A 24,480-nucleotide genomic window follows, 5' to 3' on the forward strand; every position below is an offset into this window, starting at 1 on the left:
TCTGCCCTGACAAACTGGATTCTGTGGTCTTTAAATCGTACCAGTCTGCATTACAGTGGTACCTCAGGTTACAGACGCTTCAGAAATAGTACCTCAGGTTAAGAACATTGCTTCAGGATGAGAACAGAAATTGTGCAGCGGCAGTGGAAGGCCCCATTAGCTAAAGTGGTACCTCAGGTTAAGAACAGTTTCAGGTTAAGAACGGGTCTCCAGAACAAATTACCGTATTTTTTGCTCTACAAGACTCACTTTTTCCTCCTAAAAAGTAAGGGGAAATGTGTGTGCGTCTTATGGAGCGAATGCAGGGTGCGCAGCTATCCCAGAAGCCAGAACAGCAAGAGGGATTGCTGCTTTCACTGCGCAGCGATCCCTCTTGCTGTTCTGGCTTCTGAGATTCGGAATATTTTTTTTCTTGTTTTCCTCCTCCAAAAACTAGGTGCATCTTGTGGTCTGGTGCGTCTTATAGAGCGAAAAATACGGTAAGTTCTTAACCCGAGGTACCACCAGTGGCGTAGCGTGGGTTGTCAGCACCCGGGGCAAGGCAAGTAATTTGCGCCCCCTAACCCGTGGATTTGCGCCCCCTAACCCGTGGATTTGCCCTAACACCAGATGTTGCGCCCGGTGCGGCCGGCCCCCCCTGCACCCCCCACGCTACGCCACTGGGTACCACTGTATATGGCTTTCCTCTGCATACTTTTATTATTCTGCATTTTTACTAGTCATAGTGGGGAGCTGCACTGGACACTGAAATCTTACGCAGACTGCCCCTCTCTCTTTCCAAAAAGTGTTACTGGGATCTTTTAAAGAAAAAGGGAAATTACGCCGGGTCTCACATGCAGGCAGCCAGTCAATTCCAACAAAAGTTGTGTACACGTTACCAGTTTAAATCGCAGCTAGGATGTTCTTTTTTCCTAATTCAGATCAAAAAAGGTTTTGAGGGGGGAACACATTTAAAAGCAGAATTTTATAAGGAACGACAGGACAGATATGGATCAGGGCTAATGTTGCTTCCCAAACACATGGTGTAAGCTCACTGCATGCAGATGATGATGATGATTAATTTTTACCCTGCTTTTCTCCCTGACGAGACTCAAGGCAGCTTTAAGATAAAAATAAAAGCTGCAATTCTGTATGTATCTACTAAAAAATGACCCCCATGGAGTTCAATCAGACTTAATCAGATTGCAGTCTCAGTTGGTCTTAAAGGCCCCTATATTTTAAAACCTATCTTCATGAGGGTTAGAAACTTGCTTTAAAAAACAAACACGCACACACATAGGCTGATATTTCAATTTCCACTAGTCTAAAAGTCTACAGTTACAAGCGAGTTGCAAGGCTTTCATGCCTGAATGGCTGTAGGATGCCTTGTATGACCACCCAGCTACCAAATTGTAGGGTGGTGGGGAGAAAGGTTAGCCATAGACCACATATGTTATATGCAGAAGATCCTGGGTTCATGGCGTAGCCAAGGTCTGCTCATTGCAAGAGTAGAAAGTGGTTGGCTGCTGTGTGCAGCTAGCTGAACGGGATAAAAAGGTTTTAACAAGCTATATTCGTAACACTATACTGCTGCTTCATTTGTGAATTTAATATCTGCTGCTGGGGATCTCTCCCAGCAGGAGAGTATGCAAAGCTCCACATTTTGAATCCAGGTACCCAGCCATTTTCTTTTGTCGTTCACAGGGATTCATAATATTTCCCTCCCGGCAAGAGGCTGCAGATGTTGGCTCTTTGCTGAAATGCCGGGAGATGCTTCTACAATAGGGCTGCCACACGTCCAGGAATTGGGCTGGAAAATGGCGTCCGGGAGGGTTTTCGGCAAAATGTCCGGGGAAACCTGGACATACGGCAAGTTGGGCTCAACAACTTCCAACACCCCCCCTCAACAAAACCCCAAACCTCTGGATTTTCACTTTTGGGAATATGGGAACCCTAGCTTAAGGCCTGTGTGGCTAAGTCTGCGCCACAGCCAATGTTGTCCTTCATGTGAGGGTGCCGTTCCAGTTCAAAGAATTGTAACACAGCAGCTCCTGTTCCCTCAAGCCTTCCAGGCCTCCCTTAGCCTCTCATCCTGCCACTGCAATTCAATCAGCTGGGGAAGGGAAGGCAGGCAAACGTGTCTGAGGGAAGCTGGAGTGCTATTTTGGATTTCAGCTGGGAGCATAATTCATCACGTTTCAAAGATGTTCGTTGCCACCGCTTTTTTTTTATTATTTTTGCTCATAACCGTAGCCGTAGGAATAGCTTAGGCCACATGTGCAGAGACACGCAAGCCAATTTCTGCTTTTGGAAATCAAGGGGTTTTGTGCTATTGAATATCTGGCATTTATAACCCATGGTTACACAAGCCTGCTTATGTGCATTAACAGATGGAGGTGGCGAAGTTCTGAGGTGACAGAATGGACCGAAGGACGTCACATTTCTTAAATATTTCCTCACGTGAAAATATTCCTCCCTGCATGTAGTGAGCTAGCACATTATGGATTATGGGCCATGCATAAGCAGAAGCAGGCTTGAAAGAACATATTCGGTAACTCACTTAGTGTGACGGTCCTTCAAATATGAAGGCCATCTTCAAATATTTGAAAGGTTGTGTCACACAGATGATGGAGCAAACTGGTTTTCTGTTGCTCCACACAAACGGCAAGACCTGAGCCAACAGATTCAAACTCCAAGAAAGGAGATTGCGACTAAACACTAGGAAGAATTTCCTGATGGCACAAGCAGCTTAACGGTAGAATAGACCGGTAGAATAGAATAGATATTGCTGTTGGAAGATCGTACATACAATCGTAGAGTTGGAAGACACCGTGCCGATCTAGTCCACCCCCTGCAATATCTCAGTGTTAGATGGAGGATTCTGGCCCCATCTGCACTATATCTTTAAAGCAGGACGATACCACTTTAAACAGTCACAGCTTCCCCTCAAACAATCCTGGGAACTGTAGTTTGTTAAGGGTGTTCAGAGTTGTGAGAAGGTCCATAGCCCTCTCGGAGTTACGTTTTCAGAGTGGCTCGACAGCCAGTCCCTCTTCCCAGAGAACTCTGGAAACTGAGGCTCTGTGAGGGGGATAGGGATCTCCTAACAACTGTCAGCACCCTTCTGAAACTACAATTCCCAGGATTGGGGTGTGTGTGAACTATTTAAAGTGGTATGAGCCTGCTTTGAATGTATACTGCAGATGAGGCCTAAATGACCTTGTGCCCAACCACAACCAACAGAATTTTGCAATGTATTTCAGTTTGCATAATTTTGACAGGCTGAAGCTGAATCCAGCTTCTCTTGGTTCAGAGTCTGGGCTGGTTTTGCACAGAATTTAGATATTATTTCACACAGTCCTGACCACCGCAGCCCTCCCTGCCCCCCCCTTTCCCAGCAAAGAGCCGCAGCAGCTCTCTGTTGTTTCACAGACACTCACACAAACACCCCATCGCTAGACTGCAGTCCTTAGCAGGTGCCCATCTTGACCTCTGGTATTACTACTAGCCATGGCGCCATTTGCACTGTGTCTGCCCTCTTGCCGCATTGGCTGTTTGCAGTGTCATAACATTGTTTTATACTCTGTGTAACCAGCAAGAGATGGCAGATGTGCAGCAGGCCCCCTCATCTCTCCCGAAGCATCCAGTTCTGCCTTAAGTGGCTTGGCCTATTTATAGCTTAGGCTGTGCTAACCTTATCCACAAAGAAGAGAACCGATGCAGGAGCTACGGCCAGGAGGGAGGCCAAATTGGGGCTGACGTCTGGATCTCCTCTGGGGAGGAATGGGGTGGGGTTTCTTGAAGCCCAAACTTAAAAAGAAACAGGATTCAGAGCAGCTGGTCTGCAAGATCACATAAGTGACGGATATGAAATAAATCTTTCGTCAAGACCCTTAAAATCTTCCTCTTTCCCCCTGCCTCTTACTTGGTTTGTAGTTTTTCTCAGCTGTGAGTGCGGGCTCAAACACACAAATATAAAACAAATAAAATAAAATAATTCCAGTAGCACCTCAGAGACCAACTAAGTTTGTTATTGGTATGAGTTTTCGTGTGCATGCACACTTCTTCAGATACCACACGAAAGCTCATACCAATAACCAACTTAGTTGGTCTCTAAGGTGCTACTGGAAGAATTTTTTAAATTTCATTTATTTTGTTTCAACTATGGCAGACCAACACGGCTACCTACCTGTAACTAGGTGTATATTAAGTATTTGAGCAGTGGTGTTGGGGAGTGGTTACGTGGGACCAGAAACTAGGGAGACCTGGGTTCAAATCCATGCCACTCAGCCATGTAGCTCACTGGATGACTTTGGGCCAGTCATTATTGCTCAGCTTACCTCTCAGGGTTGTTCAGAGGCTCCAATGTGTGCAGGGAGAGACATGACTGCTGCCCTCAGCTCCTTAGTGGCAAGGGATTAAATATATTTAAGGTAAATGGGTGGTTGTCAACTTAAAAGTTTCACCCAAGAGTGCACTCACTGCGATCAATGAACATAACCAAGTTAGGCAGGCTCTGAAGAAAATTTAATTGAATACCACCCTCTGTGCTGAATAAACAGGCTGTGCACCAGGGATCAGATTTAGGGGACGATTGCCCTCATGTCCTGCATGGGGCGGACGCAGGTGGCACTGTGGTCTAAACCACTGAGCCTCTTGGGCTTGCCGATCAGAAGGTCGGCAGTTCGAATCCCCGCGACGGGGTGAGCTCCCGTTGCTCAATCCCTGCTACTGCCAACCTAGCAGTTCGAAAGCACATCAAACTGCAAGTAGATAAATAGGCGGGAAGGTAAATGGCATTTCCGTGCGCTGCTCTGGTTCGCCAGAAGCGGCTTAGTCATGCTGGCCACATGATCCGGAAGCTGTACGCCGGCTCCCTCGGCCAATAAAGAGATGAGTGCTGCAACCCCAGAGTCGGCCACAACTAGACCTAATGGTCAGGGGTCCCTTTACCTTTATGTGGGCTTCCTGAAGGCATCTGGATGAGGCCACTATGAGAACAGGATGTTGGTCTAGATGGGCCTTTGGCCTGATCCACTAGGGCTCTTCTAATATTCCCGTGTGTGGCTTTCAAATTCAAAGACTATGATAGGGCTGTTATGGCTGGAGCCCATTGGGGTTGTTGGGGCAGAAGGTAGGAGGGCCAACATTAGGTGGCACCAGAGATGTAATTCTGAGATACCTTAACTTGGAGGAAATATTGTTTTAACAGAAAGTGGAGTAGATAGACGTTCGCATCGACTGAAGGTTTTAAATACAGTGGTACCTCGTGTTACAGACGCTTCAGGTTACAGACTCTGCTAACCCAGAAATAGTACCTCAGGTTAAGAACTTTGCTTCAGGATCAGAACGGAAATCGCACGATGGCAGTGCAGCGGCAACCGCTAAAGTGGTACCTCAGGTTAAGAATGGTTTCAGGTTAAGAATGGACCTTCAGAACGAATTAACCCGAGGTACCACTGTAAAAATATATATATATATTTTATGTAACCGGCAGATGGGAAAACAGAAGTTCATCTTCTGTAATTTTTGCTAATGTTTATTTTCTTATGCCTTCTTTATTTTTCTCTTTTTCTCTCTCACTTCTATCTCAGTTGTCCCTTTCTTTCCTTTTTCTTCTTCTCTGTTTTGTATCTTTCGTAACTGCAGTTTTGTTGTTTTATGGAAAATATTAATTAAAAAACATTTTTTTAAAAAGGTAGGTGGTGCCAGAGCCAAGAGCCAATGGCAGGCTGAGTTCTACAAGGGCAACACTGAGGCTAAGCAGGGAGAAGCTGACAGGCAACTCCATCTCTTGAAGGAGACACACAGGTTGTTAAGGAGACACACGGGAGCGGTTACTCGCCCTAGTGGACCAGCTTCCACTGTCTGCATGCGCTTTCCCCCAGAGCTCCATCCTCACAGCCCTTCTTCGCTCTTCCCTCACAAAGGAGGTGTGTTTTGTAACCCCTCCGAGTCCCACAGAACTGGGCAAGAAACTATATCCGAAGCCAGGGTTAACATTCTCCGACAGCTTTATTTTTTCATTTTTTTTCTTTTTGGCACAAACAGACCACACGGACATTCGACAGTTCCCCCGTCCAACCGCAGATCCGGACAGTTCCATCCTTTCATTCCCCTCTCAGGGGGAGAGGTAAGCTGCCAGGCAAGTTGCAAAATTGTGCTATTCGCTCCAATCTGACAAAGCAGCATTCCCGTGTGAATTTCAAGCTCGTCCTGCAACATCTTTCCACCCCCCACACAACTCCAGGCCAAGTTCTGAGTTTCAGTCAAACTCTGGCAAATTTTGATTATTATTATTTTTTATAAAAAAAAAGACACAAGGGATGGAGAGCACGGGCGCATGTAGACTACATCAGAGACGGGCAGAGGGTCATGGAGGAAGATGGGGGGGGGTTTCAAAAAAGCTAAGAAATAAAAGCCCCCCCCCCCCCAGTCTAGCATATTGAAGCATAACCCAGCCATGTGCCTGGTGGGAGAGAGATGGGAGATGTTGTTCTTCTCTGGTTTTGCTAACGGGAAAGAAACCAGCTGCATGGATCTCCACCTTTTCCACAGCAGCCATGAGACCTAGAAACAAGTTTTGTTTCTTTTAGAAAAGCTAGATTAAGGCTGCAATCCTATGCACACTTACCTGGGAGCAATTCTAACAAAACTCAGTAGGTGGGTGATTACTTCTGAGTAGACCTGCACAGGATTGCACTGTACGTTTCCCAACATCTACGAATCGGTCACTGTGGCTTGGGCTATGGATGTTGAGCCAGAAAAATTCAGCTCACGGAATGATTTATAGCCTGAGCCGCTGCCGTGCAAATATACAGACTCAGAATATTGCTCTACTGAACTCATTCATATCTGCTACAACTGGCAGGCCCCCGGCAGAGATCCTTTCCCAGCTCTTTTTAGTGCAAGAGACCTAGCAAATGAATTTGGGACCGTTCGCATGCAGAAGGTAGACCCCCAAACTCAGCCCTTCAGCTGTTTTGTGACTATAACTCCCATCATCCCTAGCTACCAGGACCAGTGGTCAGGGATGATGGGAATTGTAGTCCCCAAATAGCTGGAGGGCCGCGTTTGGGGATAACTGGGGTAGACACTACCACTGAGCTACGGCCTGCAGCACTGCCTTGCTCCGAAATTGCTGCAAATACTTGGGGGCCCATCACGACGGCGGCAGGCCCTCATCCTGTCGCTCCTCAGCCTCGCCTCCAAGGGTTATTTCTATGGCACAATGTGGGCACTGCCACAAACAGTAACGGCAAGCTGAGCCTTTTCGGATTGGGGGCTGGATTGGAGAGAGTGCCGTCTGTCAGGCTGTCAGTGCCCTCCCGCCCTGCTCTCTCCCCACACAGCATCCTTCTTGCAGCCGGAAGAGTTCCTGGTGCCCGCCTGCCTCCCATTCCCATATGCTACACGTGGAAAACAGAGGTGGCTACAGAAAATGGCGAGCGGGCGCTTGGGTGTTCCTGGCACTACAGAACATGGGAACGGATGACTGGCTTGTGCTACGTTTGTGGTTGTCACAGAGTGGATGGCTGGCTGGCGGTACTATTTATCATGTGGCTGACACTAGAGGAGCCCAGCTACGGATTGGGGGCCACTAGGTGAGTGGCACGTACTAGGCCGAGTCGGGGCAAAAGGCGCCCCATGGCTTTTTTGAAAGGAAAATGGGAGTCTTCCTGGGGAGAGCCACCTTCTCCCACCTCCTCCGTGAAGAACCAGGCCGGTGCGCCTCAGGCAGGGCGGGATCCCGAGCCGTTTTCACAGTTCAATGGTGTCGCTGGAGAGGCTGCGAGAATCCACCTGCTTGCTGAGGGCCAGGAAGCTCTTCCGGGCCTCACGCTCTGAGTTTGGGGCGCTGCTGGAAGGGGGCGGGGGCAGTTCGTCTGGCAGCAGCTGGGCCTGGTTGGGCAGCTCCTCAGGGGGCAGGCTTTCTGGCGAGGACAGGCCGTGGCGCCAGGGGTTCCAGCTGAACTTGAGGGAGGCCCGGGAGAAGGAGGTGCGGGAGAAGCTGTCGAAGGAGGTGTCTGTCGGGGGTTCGCTGGCCAGGCCGCGGCTCTGAGTGGTGAGCTCGCCCATGGAGCTGGCACGGGCCAAGCTGTAGAGGCAGTCGGGGTCACTGCTGCGGCGCGGACGCGACAGCAGGGGCTGGGCGGTGTGGGAGAGCGTGGAGCAGTCGCCGCGCAGGGAAGAGCAGGAGTCCTGGCGGGCCAGGCGCGAAGGGAAGTGGAGGCTGGAGCGAAGGAAGATGGAGTCTCGCACCAGGTGCTCGCGGAAAAGTGCCTCGTCGATGCTGCGGCTCAGGTTGATGGGCGACGGGGGCCGGAACTCCAGCTCCGCCAGGGAGAGGACCGAATCCCGCTCAAAGCAGATGCTGGTGTAGGAGCGGCCCATGATGGCCGCGGCGGCGTTGGGGCACTTGGGGCTGTAGACGGGGCGTGCGGGTGACGGACTGGAGCCCTGGACGCCCGCTGCCCGCAGCTCGTTGCTGTCCTTGAGTGCCCAGAGGCGCCCACTGCCACCCCCGGGAGGGTTCCGGATCAGGTTCTTGCTGATGTCATTGTTGGGGACCTTTTCCAGGATGCCTCCGGCCCAGTCGTAGCAGTTGTTGGGGTACTCGGGCACCTCGGCCTTGCGGTAGGCGCAGAAGTAGCGTAGGAGCTTGGCCCAGCAGGAGTGCTCGGCCGAGCCGTAGCGCCAGCAGAGGGCCTGCCAGGCGAGCGCAACGAGGGCGAAGGAGAGCACCAGCTCCACGATCCGGAACCAGAACTGCACGAACCACCAGCCCCAGCTGAAGAGGTCCACCTGGCCCAGGAGGCCCGAGAACCACAGCACCCCGTAGAACTGCAGTCCGCAGCACGGCAGGGCCAGCCCGCTGCTTGCCAGCAGCAGCCATGCCCCGCTCCAGACGCCCGGCTCCGGGGTACCCTCGGCCGTCTCGGCCACGCTGCGCCGCAGCAGCCAGTAAACGAAGGCCGTGAAGGGCAGGAGGCAGATGCCAAGAGCGCAGGACAGGGTGTGCAGCCCCACTGGCACGGCCAGGTGCAACGGAGGGGAGAACAAGTCAGCGGCCAGCAGGGCGGCGCTCTGCACGGACCCCAGCGCAGCCCAGAGCGGCAGGCTCTGCCACTTGGGCGGCAGGACTTCCAGGCGGGCCTGGCGGAAGAGGCGGAGGAGGAGCACGGCAAAGGTGGTGAGCAGCATGGGGAAGGGCGCCGTGTAGAGGACCCTCACCGCGGCGGCCGGGAGGCGGCCCCTCGCGCCATACGGGTCGGCCAGGAAGAAGGTGGTGCGCAGCAGCCCGAAGACCAGCAGCAAGGTGCTGGCAGCCGCGACGTGCGGGAAGTGAGCCACCCGCAAGGCGAGGGAGCCCCCCAGGCATGCCAGGCTCAGCAGGCTCAGCAGCAGGAAGAGCACGCCGGAGCCGTAGACGTGCAGCGCCCAGGCAAAGCTCAGCGTGCGCTCGAGGTCCCCCCAGCGGATCAAGGTCTGGTTAGGCAGCAGCTGGCTGCAGGCGCTGCCAGGGCTGGGGCAAGGAGGGCTGGAGGCAGTGAGGACAGTGGGCAGGCTGGGCTGGGGGCGGGCCAGCTGGCGGTGCAGTACGACTCTCTGGGTGGTGACCCGGATCAGGCCACGGCGGGGGGTGTCCAGGAGGCGGGCAGACGTGGTGGTGGTGGTGCTGCTGCTCCGCTTAGCGGGACGGGTCCCAGCTGCGTCTGTAAATGATAATGAAGAAAAGCATGATGGGTTCAGGGTCAGGAAGGAAGTCCCCGAAAAGACCATTTTTGCAGAAATATATGCAGTGGAAAACCTGCATTTTTGTTCCTTTGTTAAATCGCGATTATGACACGCATACATCCGGCTCTGTGCAGAACTGACATTTTCATCAAGGAGACAGAAGAAGGAGTAGCAAGTATGAGGTTCCCTCTTCCCAATACGGTTGAAAGCATGTGGGCAAAGGATGCATTGTGAAATCTAAGAAGCTGGAGGGGAGGATCAAATAAGATTTCAAGTCTTGGAAAGGCTCTGATGTCGCGCATAGTTCCGCCCCTGTCTCTCTGCAGGACTAATAAAAGCAGATTATAGGATGTAAAAATAGCCAAAGATTGCTACTCTGCTTCATTTGCATGCTGTGTGCATAATGTGCGGAACCTGGCTGCAGATTTTGATGTAGTTCTTGGTTTTTTAAAAAGCACAGATTACACAGGAGCACATACTGAGTCGGATGTCTGGTCCATCTAGTTCAGTATTGTTTGCACTGACTGGCAGCAGCTCTCCAGGATTTCAGGCAGGAGTCTCTCCAAACCCTGCTGGAGATGCCAGGATTATTCACTACTCTTGCTAAGACTTCCCTACTCAACGAAACACACACCCCGCCGGTTGCAATGCTATTAAATCCCACTTTGTGCCCCAGGAGCATTTAATTGATTGGTTTACTGTAGCAAAATGAGCAGTTCTCTCAAACGACACACAGTTTTGGACCGACTGGCCTTGCTATCCCCACTGACTGCTCTCCCCCAGGTCTCAGTCCGAGAGAGATATCTTTCCCGATATGCTTTAACTACTAGACATGCCAGGGATTGCAAGCTTTGCCCTTCGGCATGCCCGGCATGCGCTCTGCTACTGAGTCATCTATGCTGGAGGGGCGACAAGAGATGACTATTTATTCCTCTCCCGAACTGGAGGCGACAGCAGCCAAATTAAGGAGCAGCTTCCTCTGCCATCTGCTCCAGGGGGCCTTCCCGACAGCAGGTGGGCGGCCCCGGCCCATTCATTACCCTCCTCCCGCCTCACCATCCTGCCACCTGGCAAGATTCAGCAGGGTGAGCGAGAGACGAGCAACGCTGGCATGCAGGAAGCAGGGCAACCATAACCGGCAATCATTTAAGCTCATGGCCGACCGACACAGCTCTCCAAGCGCGGGTCCTTTTGTAACCAAAATGACACACCGTCCACACACAATGGGGAGATGTCAAGCCTGACTGGGGGGACCCTGAGGTTTGCAAATGCGCACAAAAAGGTACAGTGGTACCTCGGGTTACATACGCTTCAGGTTACATACGCTTCAGGTTACATACGCTTCAGGTTACAGACTCCGCTAACCCAGAAATAGTGCTTCAGTGATTGAAAATGCTAACTGTTGGGAATGAGGAACTGAAAACTGGGATGGAGCACAGTCATACCTCAGGTTATGAACGCTGCAGGTTGTGCGTTTTCGGGTTGCGTACCGCGCCAAACCCAGAAGTACCGGAACGGGTTACTTCTGGGTTTCGGCACCCATGCATGTGCAGAAGCGCAAAATGACATCACACGCATGCACAGAAGTGCCAAATCGCATCACATGCGTGAGCAGACGCAGCACTTCAGCTGCAGGTTGCGAACATGCCTCCCGCACGGATCACGTTTGCAACCCGAGCTATGACTGTATCCTAGAAAATAGCTCGGCCGGGGCTGGCATACCACACACTGCAGTTCTCCCGATTGTAATAACTGGTAATTTTTCAGCCTGAAGATGAGCCCAGGGGAGGGGAGGGGAGGGGGTGATTAAGGAAGACTCAGTAGATTGTTCAGAACTGGTAAGGCAAGCTAAGAGGCCACCGCTGAGATAAGTCTGGAGGATATGCACTAGGGATCCAGGAATGACAGTGGAGGGACTTTGTTTTTCCAAGTTACACGGGAGGAAAGTGAAGAAGCTTCAGGCCAGGCCACATGCAGAGAAGCCTACTGTTGTAAACAACTGACAAGCTATATGGGCTAAGTGGAGAAAGGCTCAGCAGCAGAGCATCCTCTCATCCTGCCAAACGCTCCCAGATTCAATCCCAGGCGTCCCCAGGAAGGGCTGAGAATACCCCCTGCCTGAAACCCAGTCGCCTAGAAAATGCTGAGCTAGATGGAGCAAATGGTCTGACTCAGTAGGCAGCTTCCTCCGTCCCTGAGGTGCATCTGTTTTACAGGGATTATGCTGAGCATAGTGGAAATTCTGAAACAAGAAGCACTAAAGCCAACTTAGTATGGAGGGAACAAGCAAAAGGATCCAGAAATTGCAAATGCAACAGTTCCCCATTGATAATAATAATAACAACAAAAACAACAACAATAATAATAATAATATATTTGTACCCCGCCCATCTGCCTGGGCTTCCCCAGCCACTCTGGGCGGCTTCCAACAAAGATAAAAAATACATTAAAATATCACACATTAAGAACTTCCCTGAAGAGGGCTGCCTTCAGATGTCTTCTAAATGTCAGGTGGTTGTTTATTTCCTTGACATCTGATGGGAGGGCGTTCCACAGGGCAGGAGCCACTACCGAGAAGGCTCTCTGCCTGGTTCCCTGTAGCTTTGCTTCTTGTAGTGAGGGAACCACCAGAAGGATGGCGTAGTAATTTTAAATTTTATTTATTTTATTGAATTTATATGCTCACAGGTCTCAGTTCCACCCTATTTCTGAAGTCAATGAGTCTGAGTGTGAACCACCTAATGGCAGATTTTTTTCTTTTGAGGGGGTGGAATCTGCTGGGTTGCAATCTGGAGAACATCCATGCACCTTTAAGTCTTCTGCTGCAAGTGAGAGACAAGGCAGCCAGAGCTGCTTCGCTGTTTTTCCCCTGCCGTCCACTCCCCAATTTGCCGGAACTGATCCATGCATGAGTGGATCAGCAAAGCAGAGGAGCACTTGGGGGTGGGGGGTGAGATCAGGGGATAGGGAGGCAAAAACGGTGCCAAAGACAGAAACTGCCCAGCAGGAAAGGGTGTCTGCTGGGAAGGTGTCAAATCACCATTTGTCACCAAAAAGGATGGGGGCTGTGGTGCTGGATCGCCTTGGCTTCAGGAGAAAAGTGTGGCCTACTATTGCACTCTTCTGCTGAGCCCAAGGCAAGGGAAGGAAAGAAAGTGGGTGAGCAAGGGGGAGGTGGGAACTTCCTGAGTCAGGCCCTTCTACATCAGTAAGGACACGGGTGGCGCTGTGGTCTAAACCACTGAGCCTCTTGGGCTTGCCAATCGGAAGGTTGGCGATTCGAATCCCCGTGATGGGGTGAGCTCCCGTTGCTCTGTCCCAGCTCCCGCCAACCAGCATTTTGAAAGCACACCAGTGCAAGTAGATAAACAGGTACCACTGCGGCAGGAAGGTAAATGGCATTTCCGTGCGCTCTGGTTCTCATCACGGTGTCCCGTTGCACCAGAAGCAGTTTAGTCCTGCTGGCCACATGACCCGGAAAGCTGTGGACAAACACCGGCTCCCTCGGCCTGAAAGCAAGATGAGCGCCGCAACCCCATAATCGCCTTTGACTAGACTTAACCATCCAGGGATCCTTTACCTCCTTTTTTTTTTACCTCTACATCAGTATTGTCTACACTGACTGGCAGTGGCTACACAGAGTTTCTCCCAGCTTTGCTGGGGATCAAACCTGGAGCCAAGTTGTGGTCCTGCCCTAGGGGAAAGCAACAACTTTGGACTTGCACGATCCTCTCTTATAACGTGTTGTGGGCTCAGGGATCCGAGGCCTAGCGGAGGGAACGAAATAGCTCAGGGGCAATAGGTCCTCTTTGGACCGGCACCCATCCTGCCTCGTCTTCGCAGAGATATGCCCTGGGAAGGAGCAGCTAGCGAGGAGGACAGCCAAGCTTGCGTAGTTAGCGCTAATCGGGTCCGGAGATTATCCTGATTAGAAATGGCACCGAGCTCAGATATAACCAGCACCCCCCGCTGCCTATGGAACAATCCATTTAGGGCAGAACTAGGTCCCTCACACGGCAGCCTTGCTTCTTCCCAGTCCACCCAAATCCTTCCTGGGCATCTGGGGCAGAATTCCAAATAGAGGCTCTGAACGGGTATCAGCCTTTGTCCCTGGGTATGGAGGGGATTCCAAGTATCTGCCCAGAACAGGAGATGGGGGAAGCATGTGTGCCTTGCTACTCTGCCTGTGTGTCTGGATAGGTTCCAGCACCCAGCACCCTGCACCTCTAAGCACCCTGCACTTTTCCGAGCACAATTCAAAGTGTTGGTGCTGACCTTTAAAGCCCTAAACGGCCTCAGCCCAGTATACCTGAAGGAGCGTCTCCACCCCCATCGTTCTGCCCGGACACTGAGGTCCAGCTCCGAGGTCCTTCTGGCAGTTCCCTCACTGTGAGAATCCAAGTTACAGAGGGCCTTCTCGGTAGTGGCGCCCGCCCTGTGGAACGCCCTCCCACCAGATGTCAAAGAGAAAAATAACTACCAAATTTTTAGAAGACATCTGAAGGCAGCCCTGTTTAGGGAAGCTTTTAATGTTAATAGGTTATTGTATTTTAGTGTTTTGTTGGAAGCCGCCCAGGGTGGCTGGGGAAACCCAGCAAGATGGGCAGGGTATAAATATATTATTATTATTATTATTATTATTATTATTATTATTATTATTATTATTATCTCTTCCAAGCACCTTCGTTCTGGAGGGACTGGTGACCATGAACACGAACCCACATGTCTAAGTATGGTGCTGAAAGGTCACATGGGTCAATTTTACTGCCCAAAGCGAAGACCATTCCCATTCCACAGGGGAGAGTCTGCTGGAAATAAATGAGGGCAAGTATTTCCACCTGCCTCGCGCCCCCTTCCTCCCCACCCAGGCTGGAGCCCTTAATAAGGCGGAGCTGCTGGTTAAGTATTTGCTTTTGTCCTTACACGCCACTGCGTGCCGTTATCGGAAGACAAATGCACTTACACACAAAAAGGAGTTTGCGAAGCAAATCGTCTGAGATGGCTCGAGCGAGCAAGCCAAGTTACACAGGGTAAGCAGGGCTGTGGGTTTGATTGCCACCGTTTTGCCGAGCTCGTGAAAGGCTGCGGAAGGGGGCACCGGCTGCAGAATCTCCACTTTTTTGTTTTTAAAGTTTGTGGCTGCAAATATATTGCTGGCAGTGTGTTTGGGCAGCGCCAGGCGAGAGCTCAAATAAATGCCAGAGAACTTGCTGAATGGGCAGAAGGCAGAACAGAGAATGGAGAAGGAATGCTGCTTCAGACATTCAAAGCTACCTTATACTGAGATAGACCTACTTGGGCCTGGACTGTCCACTTTGAGGATGAGGAACCTGTGGATCTCCAGGTTTTGCTGAACTACACATCCCTGACCATTAACTGTGCCATCTGGGTTGTGTTTAGAGTTGGACAGCCACCTTAGCCTAAACCCAGGACTTTCTGCAGGCAGTTTAACATGGAGCTGTGTCAGAAGCGGGATTTGAATCTGCGTCTCTATTCAGGGAGCAGGACAAAGCCTTGAGTCTTAAGGCTGCTTGGCCATCCAGACACTCGCTGAGTGCCCTGTATAACTCACTGTCCCTCCCCCCTGCTTGCAGTCTAGGAGAAGCAGAATGAATTATGCAACGCAATAATAAATTTAATGCTAGTCAATTCAGCATATTTGCAACAGTGGCGGATTTAAAATCTGAAACGAAAGCCCAACAGTAAGGCAATCCACCTCCTTCAATAACACATCCAATCTATTATTGCAATGTATTATGTATGGAGCACCGACAAGGTGCACAGCACTTTGCGCAGCAAGATAAGCACAAAAGAGAGGGCAGGGCAGGTCTTTACGCCAACAAGATTACACTGAGACGGTGCAACCCTATGCATGTCTGCTTAAAGCAAATCTCACCGAGATCAACAGAGCATACTCCCAAGTAAGTTTGCATCCGAGCCATACTCAGATTGGACCTGTTGAAATCAGTTAACCACAACTAACTTGTGGGTTCTGTTCCGAGTGTGACTTTGTCAGCTACGAACCCCAAAAGTGGAGGGAGATTATGGAGGGAAGGGGAGAAAGGAAGGGAAGAGCAAAAGGGCTAGGGGACAATTAGGTGAGTAAATGAAGTTATATGTAAAGGTAAAGGGACCCCTGACCATTAGGTCCAGTCGCGGATGACTCTGGGGTTGCGGCGCTCATCTCGCTTTACTGGCCGAGGGAGCCGGCGTACAGCTTCCGGGTCATGTGGCCAGCATGACTAAGCCACTTCTGGTGAACCAGAGCAGCGCACGGAAACGCTGTTTACCTTCCTGCTGGAGCAGTACCTATTTATCTACTTGCATTTTGACGTGCTTTTGAACTGCTAGGTTGGCAGGAGCTGGGACCGAGCAACGGGAGCTCACCCCGTCGTGGGGATTCGAACCGCCGACCTTCTGATTGGCAAGTCCTAGGCTGTGGTTTAACCCACAGCGCCACCTGTGTACTTAGGGCCAAACTGTGTATTATGCTATTCATGCTTTTTTCTTTTTTAAAAAAGCAAATAGCAGCTGCGGGAGGGATATTCTGAAGGATTCCAAGGACACCCATACCTGAATTCAGCGCCACGGGATATGTTGATCATGGAGGGATGATTTGCGGAGCCCTATTAGCAAACTCCATGTTCAGAAGCAGCGTAACTCAAAAACAAAAGCCTTGCCAGGGAATCATAGTGCCTTCAAGCCCTGTTTGTGGCTTCTTGTTGGACCACGTTGGCTGGGACTGATGAGAGTTGGAGTCCATATATGGAGTCTACCACCTTGGCTACGCAGGCATAGCGCACTGGATCGCGGCCTAGATGGTCTGATCTAACAGGCCTCTTCTCACGTTCTTAGTAAACATCCTCGCTGTCCTGTTCTCACTCACCTGGGTGCTTGGTTTCCGGGCTGGTCCTCACCACAGAGGTGTCCTGTCCAGGAGTAGAGGACCCAACGTACGTGACAGGGACCTTTGGCATCACAGCTCCCCGGACTCGTTGGGGGTTAATATCAATCGCTCCCAAAATCCCTGGGGAGAAAAAGAGAGGAATAGGCTTTGGATGGATCCAGCAACTACACAGGTAGCTCTAGCTCAGGCGAAAGGAAAACCCCACCATGTCAAACTGCTGCCTTGTTTTCTCCCAGAAGCATTGCTTTTATTATTACTGTATACCTGAAGGAGCATCTCCACCCCCATCGTTCAGCCCGGACACTGAGGTCCAGCGCCGAGGGCCTTCTGGCGGTTCCCTCATTGCGAGAAGTGAGGTTACAGGGAACCAGACAGAGGGCCTTCTTGGTAGTGGCACCCACCCTGTGGAATGCCCTCCCTTCAGATGTGAAGGAAATAAGCAGCTATCTTATCTTTACAAGACATCTGAAGGCAGCCCTGTTTAGGGAAGTTTTTAATATTTAATGCTGTATTGTTTTTAACACTCGATTGGGAGCCACCCAGAGTGGCTGGGGAAACTCAGCCAGATGGGTGGGGTATAAATAATAAATTATTATTATTATTATTATTATTATTATTATTATTATTATTATTATTAAATTCATATCCTGCCATTCCTCTCAAAGGAGCTCAGGGCAGCAAACGCAAAATAGTCAAAACCATTTGATTAAAAAATTGTTTAAAGTCTAAAAACAATCACACATTAAATCCCTCCTTGATGTTAATAACGTTCCCTTTGTAGCTAAAGACATTATGAGGTGAGGAAAGTTATCCAACCCGAAGAGGACTGATTCCAATAGGGGTTTCAGGTAGCAGAAGAACCAGGAGACGCCTTACTGAGTAGCTAAGGGTTCTTAGCCATACTCAAGAGTAGACCCATTGAAATTGATGGGCATGGCTAAGTTGGGTCCATTAATTCCAGTGGGTCTGCTCTGAGTACAGCATTGCTGGCTACAACTGTTTTGTTACTTTTCTGCTTGCGGTGAGCATCCAAAGTGGCTTACAATAGCAATATTTTCTAATTTATGTTAGCTATTTAACAACAAAATGTATAGACCACTTAGCAAAGTACCGTATTTTTCGCTCTATAAGACGCACCAGACCACAAGACGCACCTAGTTTTTGGAGGAGGAAAACAAGAAAAAAAATATTATGAATCTCAGAAGCCAGAACAGCAAGAGGGATCGCTGCGCAATGAAAGCAGCAATCCCTCTTGCTGTTCTGGCTTCTGGGATAGCTGCGCAGCCTGCATTCGCTCCATAAGACACACACAAATTTCCCCTTACTTTTTAGGAGGGAAAAAGTAAGTCTTATAGAGCAAAAAATACGGTAAATAAACCTCTCAATGGTTCACGTAACGATATATACCCAGTGCTCAAATAAAAATCATATTACACTATGTTAGGCTACTTTCAGCCACTGTTGCTGCTTCACAAAACACCCTAGAGCGTTAAACCCCATCCCAACCGTAGCAAAGCTGCAATATCCCAGCCACCTCCTCCCTGTCGCTGCCAGCCTCTTTGCTACTTCATATATCCTCCCTCACAACCAAATGTATTCCCCCATCGCTGCACTAATAAAACTCGATTCCACCCATAATATGCCAGCCACTGTACAGAGCCCAGCTTACTTCTGCCACGTTACATCCCAGCCCCCACTGCAGTTATCATAGGCATAAACCTCCCCAGTATGATAATTCCTTTTCACTCTCATGGGGACACCCTAAAGCAAGTGGCAAACGATAGCAAGTTTCAGGAAAAACCTGGATGTATGGCAACGAATGGAAAAAGCTGCGAAACAGCTCCAAAAACTTAAAATCACTGTTGTTGTTTTTTGGTGGGGAAGGCTTCTCCCAAAAAGCTCAACAATTTGGGTTTATTAAAAAACGAAACAAAAAAACCCCCCAAAACCCTCAACAACTTTGCGTGTGTCAGGAAGTTAACTTTTTGAAATATGGCAACCCTGGTGGACGTGCCCAAGGATCAAGGCCTTCTGGGAAATGATCTATAATGAAATTAAGAAGGTACTTAAGTGTACTTTTCATAAGAAACCAGAGGCCTTCCTCCTGGGCATGGTAGGCCAATTGGTGTCAAGGAAAGATAGGACGTTCTTTATGTATGCTACAACAGCAGCAAGAGTTCTTTTAGCAAAGTATTGGAAGACACAAGAACTACCCACGCTGGAAGAGTGGCAGACGAAGGTGATTGACTATATGGGACTGGCTGAGATGACTGGCAGAATCCGTGACCAAGGGAAAGAGACGGTGGAAGAAGATTGGAAGAAATTTAAAGTTTATCTTAAGAACTGCTGTAAAATTAATGAGTGCTAAAATGTCATGGGTAATGAATTGCAGTGATAAATAATTGGGTAAAAGGAAAAAGATTAGAAATTGAATTACAAGTATTGAAAATAGGGGTTGCTGGGAAAATTTAAAACAGGGATGCAGAAAAGGGAGGTATGGGGAAGTCGTTGAAACAAGGTTCAAGAAAGAGAGGTTAAGAAATTATATGTGTTTGCATGTTTGTTTGTTTATGTGTTATGTCGTTAATTGTTAGTTGTTTTGTGTTTTAATATATGTTGTAAAACCAATAAAAATCTATTATAAAAAAAAAAGAAATATGACAACCCTACCTTTAAGCAGTCATCGCTTCCCCCAAAGAATTCTGGGAACTGTAGTCAGTTCAGGGTGCGGAGAGTTGTCAGGAGACACCCCCATGCCAAGGCCGCCTATTCTCCTCTCAGAGCTACAATTCCCAGCGTTCCCTGGGAAGAGGGACTGACTGCTAAACCGCTCTGCAATTGCAACTACGGGTCTCCAAGCAACTCCCAGCGCCCTGAATAGACTACAGGTCCCAGAATTCTTTGGGACTGTTTAAAGTGGTACCATACTGCTCTAAGCATATGTTGTGAATGTAGCCTTCAGAGAGAGCAAATGGGTCTATTTACCAATGGTTCCCAATTAGCTACGAACTAGGGAATCCCCGTTTTTCAAAAGCCAAGCCATGGACCCCCTAGGTGTGTTACATGGACCCCACACCCCACAGACCACCAATTGAGAACCACTTGGCTATTAGTTTGACCAAAATCGGGGGGTGGGGAGAGCGTGTATTGTTAGTAAGACCGTAACCCAAAGTAGAAACAACCTAAAACCTACCTGGAGTCGCTGACCCGCCAAGAGAGTGAGTCTTTTCCGTTCTGGCCACTTCCCAAAGTCCTGTCTGCTGCGTTGTGTGGACAATCAAGCTCCAATGGGTGCTTCCTTGGTGCACCCCTGGGGGGTCCCTAACTGGCTCCTGGGGGGTCCCTGCCATGTCCCCTGCCGGTGAAGAGGTGGAAGGGTTCGGGAAGACCTCTGAGGCTGGCTGAGGGGGGCTTGCGGAGGCCAGGGTCCCATCCGGTGGGATGGCTGTACCAGCCCGGGAGACAGAAGCAACAGTGTCCCTCCCTGGCCCAAGGGGGCTCTGGGTGTATCCAGCCGCCTGTGTGGGTCTAAAAGGAGTGGTGGAGAGCTCCTCCCGTCCCTGTGGGCCCCCATAAGTCTGTGTGCTCCTGTAGGAAGCCATATATTTGACGGTGGTCTGGTTTGGGCCCACCAGCTCCTGCTGCGGACCCCCGCTTCCCAGCTGCCCCACTGCGCTATCGCCCCTCGGGCCGGTGCGTTCGGTCGCCATCCACTTTACGTGGGACCCGTCGGCAGGTAACGTCACCAAGGGGATGGTGGACACAGTAGGCTTGGGGCCTAGTGTGGTTGCCATGGAGATATCTTTGAGCACCGCCTGGTGGCGGCTGGCCTCGTCCTGGGAGGCAGGTAAATCCGAGGCCTCGACCCCGGATGAGGGTGGCAGGGAGGCCATTCCAGGAGTGGCCACGCTTGCAGCACCAGGGACTGAGAGAGAAGTCCCATTATTTCCCTGCTCTGGGCTTATTTCCACAGGTGCATGGCCAGTGGTCACCTCAGGCTCTGTTTGAACGCTAGAAAGCCCCACTGTTGACAGAGTGAAGCCCCCCGTCTGAGGAAGACCCTGCACAGTGAGGTGGGGAGCCGAGCTTACTTCAGAAGCCCTAGAGGGTGTCCCCAAACCAGGACGGGTCACCGGAGGGAGGTCAAAGGGCACCCGGGGTATTGGAGTCCCGGGGTGGCTTGTGGGATTCGCCCCATCCCAAATCTCACTGCCCGGCTCCCCATCGCCGCTGGAGATCTCGTGGGCAAAGGGGTCTGAACGGGTTGGCGTTATGCTTGGGAGACGCTCTTGGGAGGGTCCATTCAGCGGAGGCAGCCGTGGGGCAGAGCTCAAGGGAGGGTCCCAGGTGGGGTTGTTTGGGGTGGGGAGGCGGGATGCCTGTTGCACGGCCGGCAGCAGCAGGCTCCAGGCCAGGAAGAGTCCCACGGAGGCCATCGCTGCGACGTGAGGCGGCCCGCATCCAGCGTCGTCACAACTTCTCAGGCTTCACCCTGCGGGACAGCGACACGGGTGAGGAAGGCGGCTGGCTGTCGCAAGCGAGGAACGGGAGCGAAAAACGACAGCAAGGGAAGCAAGCGGGTGAGTTTGGTGATGAACGGCTGCGATGGGCAAAGCGAGGTTAAGCCAGGAGACCGCCGCCAAGAGAAACAAAAGCAGCAACATGAACGGAACGCCAAGCTGGGTGGACAGAGAGCTGCAGGCGAGCATAAGTGAGCAGCTGTGCATGGCACATGGAGGCAAACATGAAGCTGAAGTCACATGTATAGGCAACTTGTCTCTCCCTTCTCCGGCATACAGCTGCAGTGTGTATCGCCTCCTCCCCTCCCACTGCTGGGTTTGGAGGGACCTCAGATGGCAGCAGCCAACCCCCCCTTCCCAACTCTGGGCTTTGCCACTGCATCTTGAGCCAGAGGAGGCATGACAAGGCAGCTGCCCCATCTGAAAAGACATTGATGGTGCTTTCATTCTGAAGCTGGTGGGGTTCTAAGGCGAGGGCCACACTGGGTAGCTCTTATGCCCTTATAGGATTACGGCCATCTTCTATCTCGTTGCCATTTGGGCACAATAGCAAAACCTTAGGGAGTAAGAGGGCTTATGTAAGCAGCTGCCTGGTCCATGCAACCCAATACTGCGCACCCCAGCAGGCAGCAGCTCCCCAGGGCTACCAAGGCCTTTCCTGCTCTTGTTAAGATCCTTTAGCTGGAAATGTCAGGAACTGAACCTGGGATCATCTGCAAGGCATACCTCTCGGAAAATGCAGATGATCAGCTGGCCTACAAAAAGCAAACCACATCCCAGGAGCTGTGTGACTCAATACCTAAGCCCTGCAGAGCACCTACTCCCTGCAGCTCATGCAAGTTCACCTTGGGCGCCTGGCTCCCGGTCTATTGCAGCTTGAGGATGGGGATGCTCAGACCAAGCTAGCAGATCCCTGCACCCCTGATTGGAGCCAGGAATCCTGCAGCACTTTAACCCTTCCCAGGCCTGGCAGCAAAGAGCTGCATGATTTGGAATGCCTTGCATCCCTGTCCCACCCCGGACAACCTGAACCACCATACCTTGGTAAAAGGCACTTGACTATCCCAAAACAGTTTTTCACCACACTGCAGCACCCTATCCACTAGCTATCACAAGCCATTGATATATAACAGAGGCAGCATGGCCCAATGGGCAGAGAGCGGAACCTGACTCCAAATTCCAACTTTTAAATCAAAGGCTTACTGCGCAGACCCTGAGCAAGTTTCTGCCTCTCAGCCTCAGTTACTCCCCACTGTAAAATGGGAGCAATAAATGCCCACCGCATTGATTTGCTGCAAGACAAGTGCTATAACCACGATGGTGATAAAAACACCAGGCTGCACATCTCCCAACAATTCACCCACTTCCCTGTCATGTGCATGCTGCCATCCCATTAACATCCTACCAAGCAGCGGAGGGATCCAGCCTCTCAGAATAGGCATTTCCCCCCCTCCCCATGAGCTCAAGAACGCAGGAATGCTGCACAAGGGAACACAAGACACACACCTCAGCCTGGGGTTCTTCATGCAAATCTGCCCCCAGTCTGGGTGCTGTTGGGGAAGGCCCCAGGCTCAGTGGTGGAGCATTTGCTTTGCATGCCAAAGTTTCCAGCTTTAATCCTCGGCATCTCCAGGTAAAGGCTGCAAAGGGGTGCCTGCAAAGTGGCTGCCAGCCAGTGTGGACAATACTGAGCTAGATGCAACACCGGATCCAGAATTGGCCTCCACAATCACTTACGGACTCATTGTTAAAACAATGTGTTTATGGAAGACAATCTTACTCGGCTACGAGTGATCGCCAAAGAAGAAGAAGATGCAACACCGGTCTGATTCAGTATAAGGCAGCTTCCCAGGTCCCATTGCTTAGATCCTCAATGGCCACCGGTTCTTCTGGCAGGGCAGTCACACTTACCACAAGCCTGGAGGTGGGTGCGTGGTCTTTGCAAAAGGTGCCGTGGGGGGGGGGGGGGCAAAGCACCGGGCAGTGGGCAGTGCAAAGGCTTCTTGCTCACACAGCATCCAAGCCGGGGAGTTGCCAGGCTGTCTCGGCGTCCAAGGTCAGTAATGCGCAGGGTGTGCCAGGCGTCCAAACTTAATGATCCTCCATTAAACGCCTTGCCAGGTGCCAGGAAGAGTGCCCTCCCGAGTGCCTGTGGATGTCTATTGAGGAGGACGTCTCTTTCCCTCCAACCCCCCCCCCGCGCCCCGCCTTCCACCAAGCCTGGATGGAAATGCACAAAACACAACACGCAGAGAGACATTCGTGCACAAACGCGCGCAGGTTTCTCACCTCGGGCTCCTCCTGGCGCCGCTGCCCCGCGCTGCCCCGCATCGCTTGGGCAGGAGCCGAGGGTGGGGTGTCCTAGATGCGCCCAAAGCTCCTCCTCCTCGTCGTCTCTTCTCCTCTGCTCAGGTGGCCCCCGCGGCCAGCTCCGCTCTTGCCGGCATCGTCGCGGGGAGCAGCCAAACCACCCTGCAAAAAAAGCCCAGCAAGCAACAAGGCGCGCTCCAGCAGCGTCCCCGCGCGGGGAGCAGCAGAGCCTCTTCCCTCCCCTTACCCCGCAAGCCCCAAATAGCTACAGCATCGAGCTCGGCCAGCATGCATTAGGAAGGGGGCGCAGCAGGAGGAGGAGGAACCGCCGCTGCCCCGTCCTTCGCTCTCCCTCCCCGCTCCTTGTGGCAGGATTCGCACTCGGTGCCAAGGGATCCGTGCACCCGGGATGGAGAAGCCCGGCGGGTTGGCTCGCGTCCAGACCTGCTTGCCTGCTTCTTCCACTTTGCCCAGCCAAAGGTGCTGCAGGCGGTGAGCAGGGCGCCCCACAAAAGGCCAAGGTGCTGCGGCGCACAGTCACGTGCAGCGGCAGCAGCAAACCCGGGACGCAGCCAGCGCAGCTTCTGCCGGCCCGGGCAAGCGACGCTCAGTTAATGGGGCTCGAGGATCGCGGAGCGGGAGCAGGGAGAGAGAGGCCCGCTCCGCCCCCCTCTCCCCCCACCCACCAAACTCTTCCCCTGCCCACTGCGCCCTTGCCCCCCACCACGTGGTTGCGCCCTCCTTGCAGACCCCCGCCGTTATGATCCGTGATGCTAGTTTCTAAAATGTGATAGGTTCTGAGAAGGATCACCTCCCTCCCTCCCAGGTGAGTCATTCTGCACTCTGCACATGCACTCGCGCACTGCTCCGCGTTTCCTTTCCCGGAGGATCTGGCTCCAACGAAGCCCCGGATTAGTCTGCCGGCCAGAATAGGCTGACAGGGAGGTCTGTGCAAAGGAAACCTGTGGCAGAGGAGGAGAGGAGTTTTGCATATGGGACAAGAAGACTATTATTATGATTATGATT

At 51.4% G+C, this 24,480-nt stretch overlaps 1 protein-coding gene across 5 annotated transcripts; it reads right to left on the reverse strand.

The window, feature by feature from the left end:
* Positions 1–5,975: 5,975 nt before the first annotated feature.
* PRRT3 (proline rich transmembrane protein 3) lies at positions 5,976–24,128 on the reverse strand. 5 transcript variants are annotated; one of them, XM_083600523.1, is made up of 5 exons: positions 23,899–24,128; positions 23,434–23,616; positions 19,818–21,116; positions 16,604–16,744; positions 5,976–9,695 (listed from the first exon to the last, which is right to left on the reverse strand). In XM_083600523.1, exons 3-5 carry the CDS (start codon positions 21,058–21,060, stop codon positions 7,741–7,743), a joined length of 3,339 nt encoding a protein of 1,112 aa, XP_083456649.1. In that variant the 5' UTR covers positions 21,061–21,116; positions 23,434–23,616; positions 23,899–24,128; the 3' UTR covers positions 5,976–7,740. The 5 variants fall into 5 exon arrangements, with proteins under 5 accessions (XP_083456649.1, XP_083456650.1, XP_083456648.1 ...); XM_083600524.1 differs by lacking the exon at positions 23,899–24,128 and adding an exon at positions 23,836–23,859; XM_083600522.1 differs by lacking the exon at positions 23,899–24,128 and having other exon boundaries at positions 23,434–23,891.
* Positions 24,129–24,480: the final 352 nt, after the last annotated feature.

The sequence above is a fragment of the Podarcis filfolensis genome (assembly GCF_964270895.1).
Source record: "Podarcis filfolensis genome assembly, chromosome: 2".
Taxonomy (NCBI): domain Eukaryota; kingdom Metazoa; phylum Chordata; class Lepidosauria; order Squamata; family Lacertidae; genus Podarcis; species Podarcis filfolensis.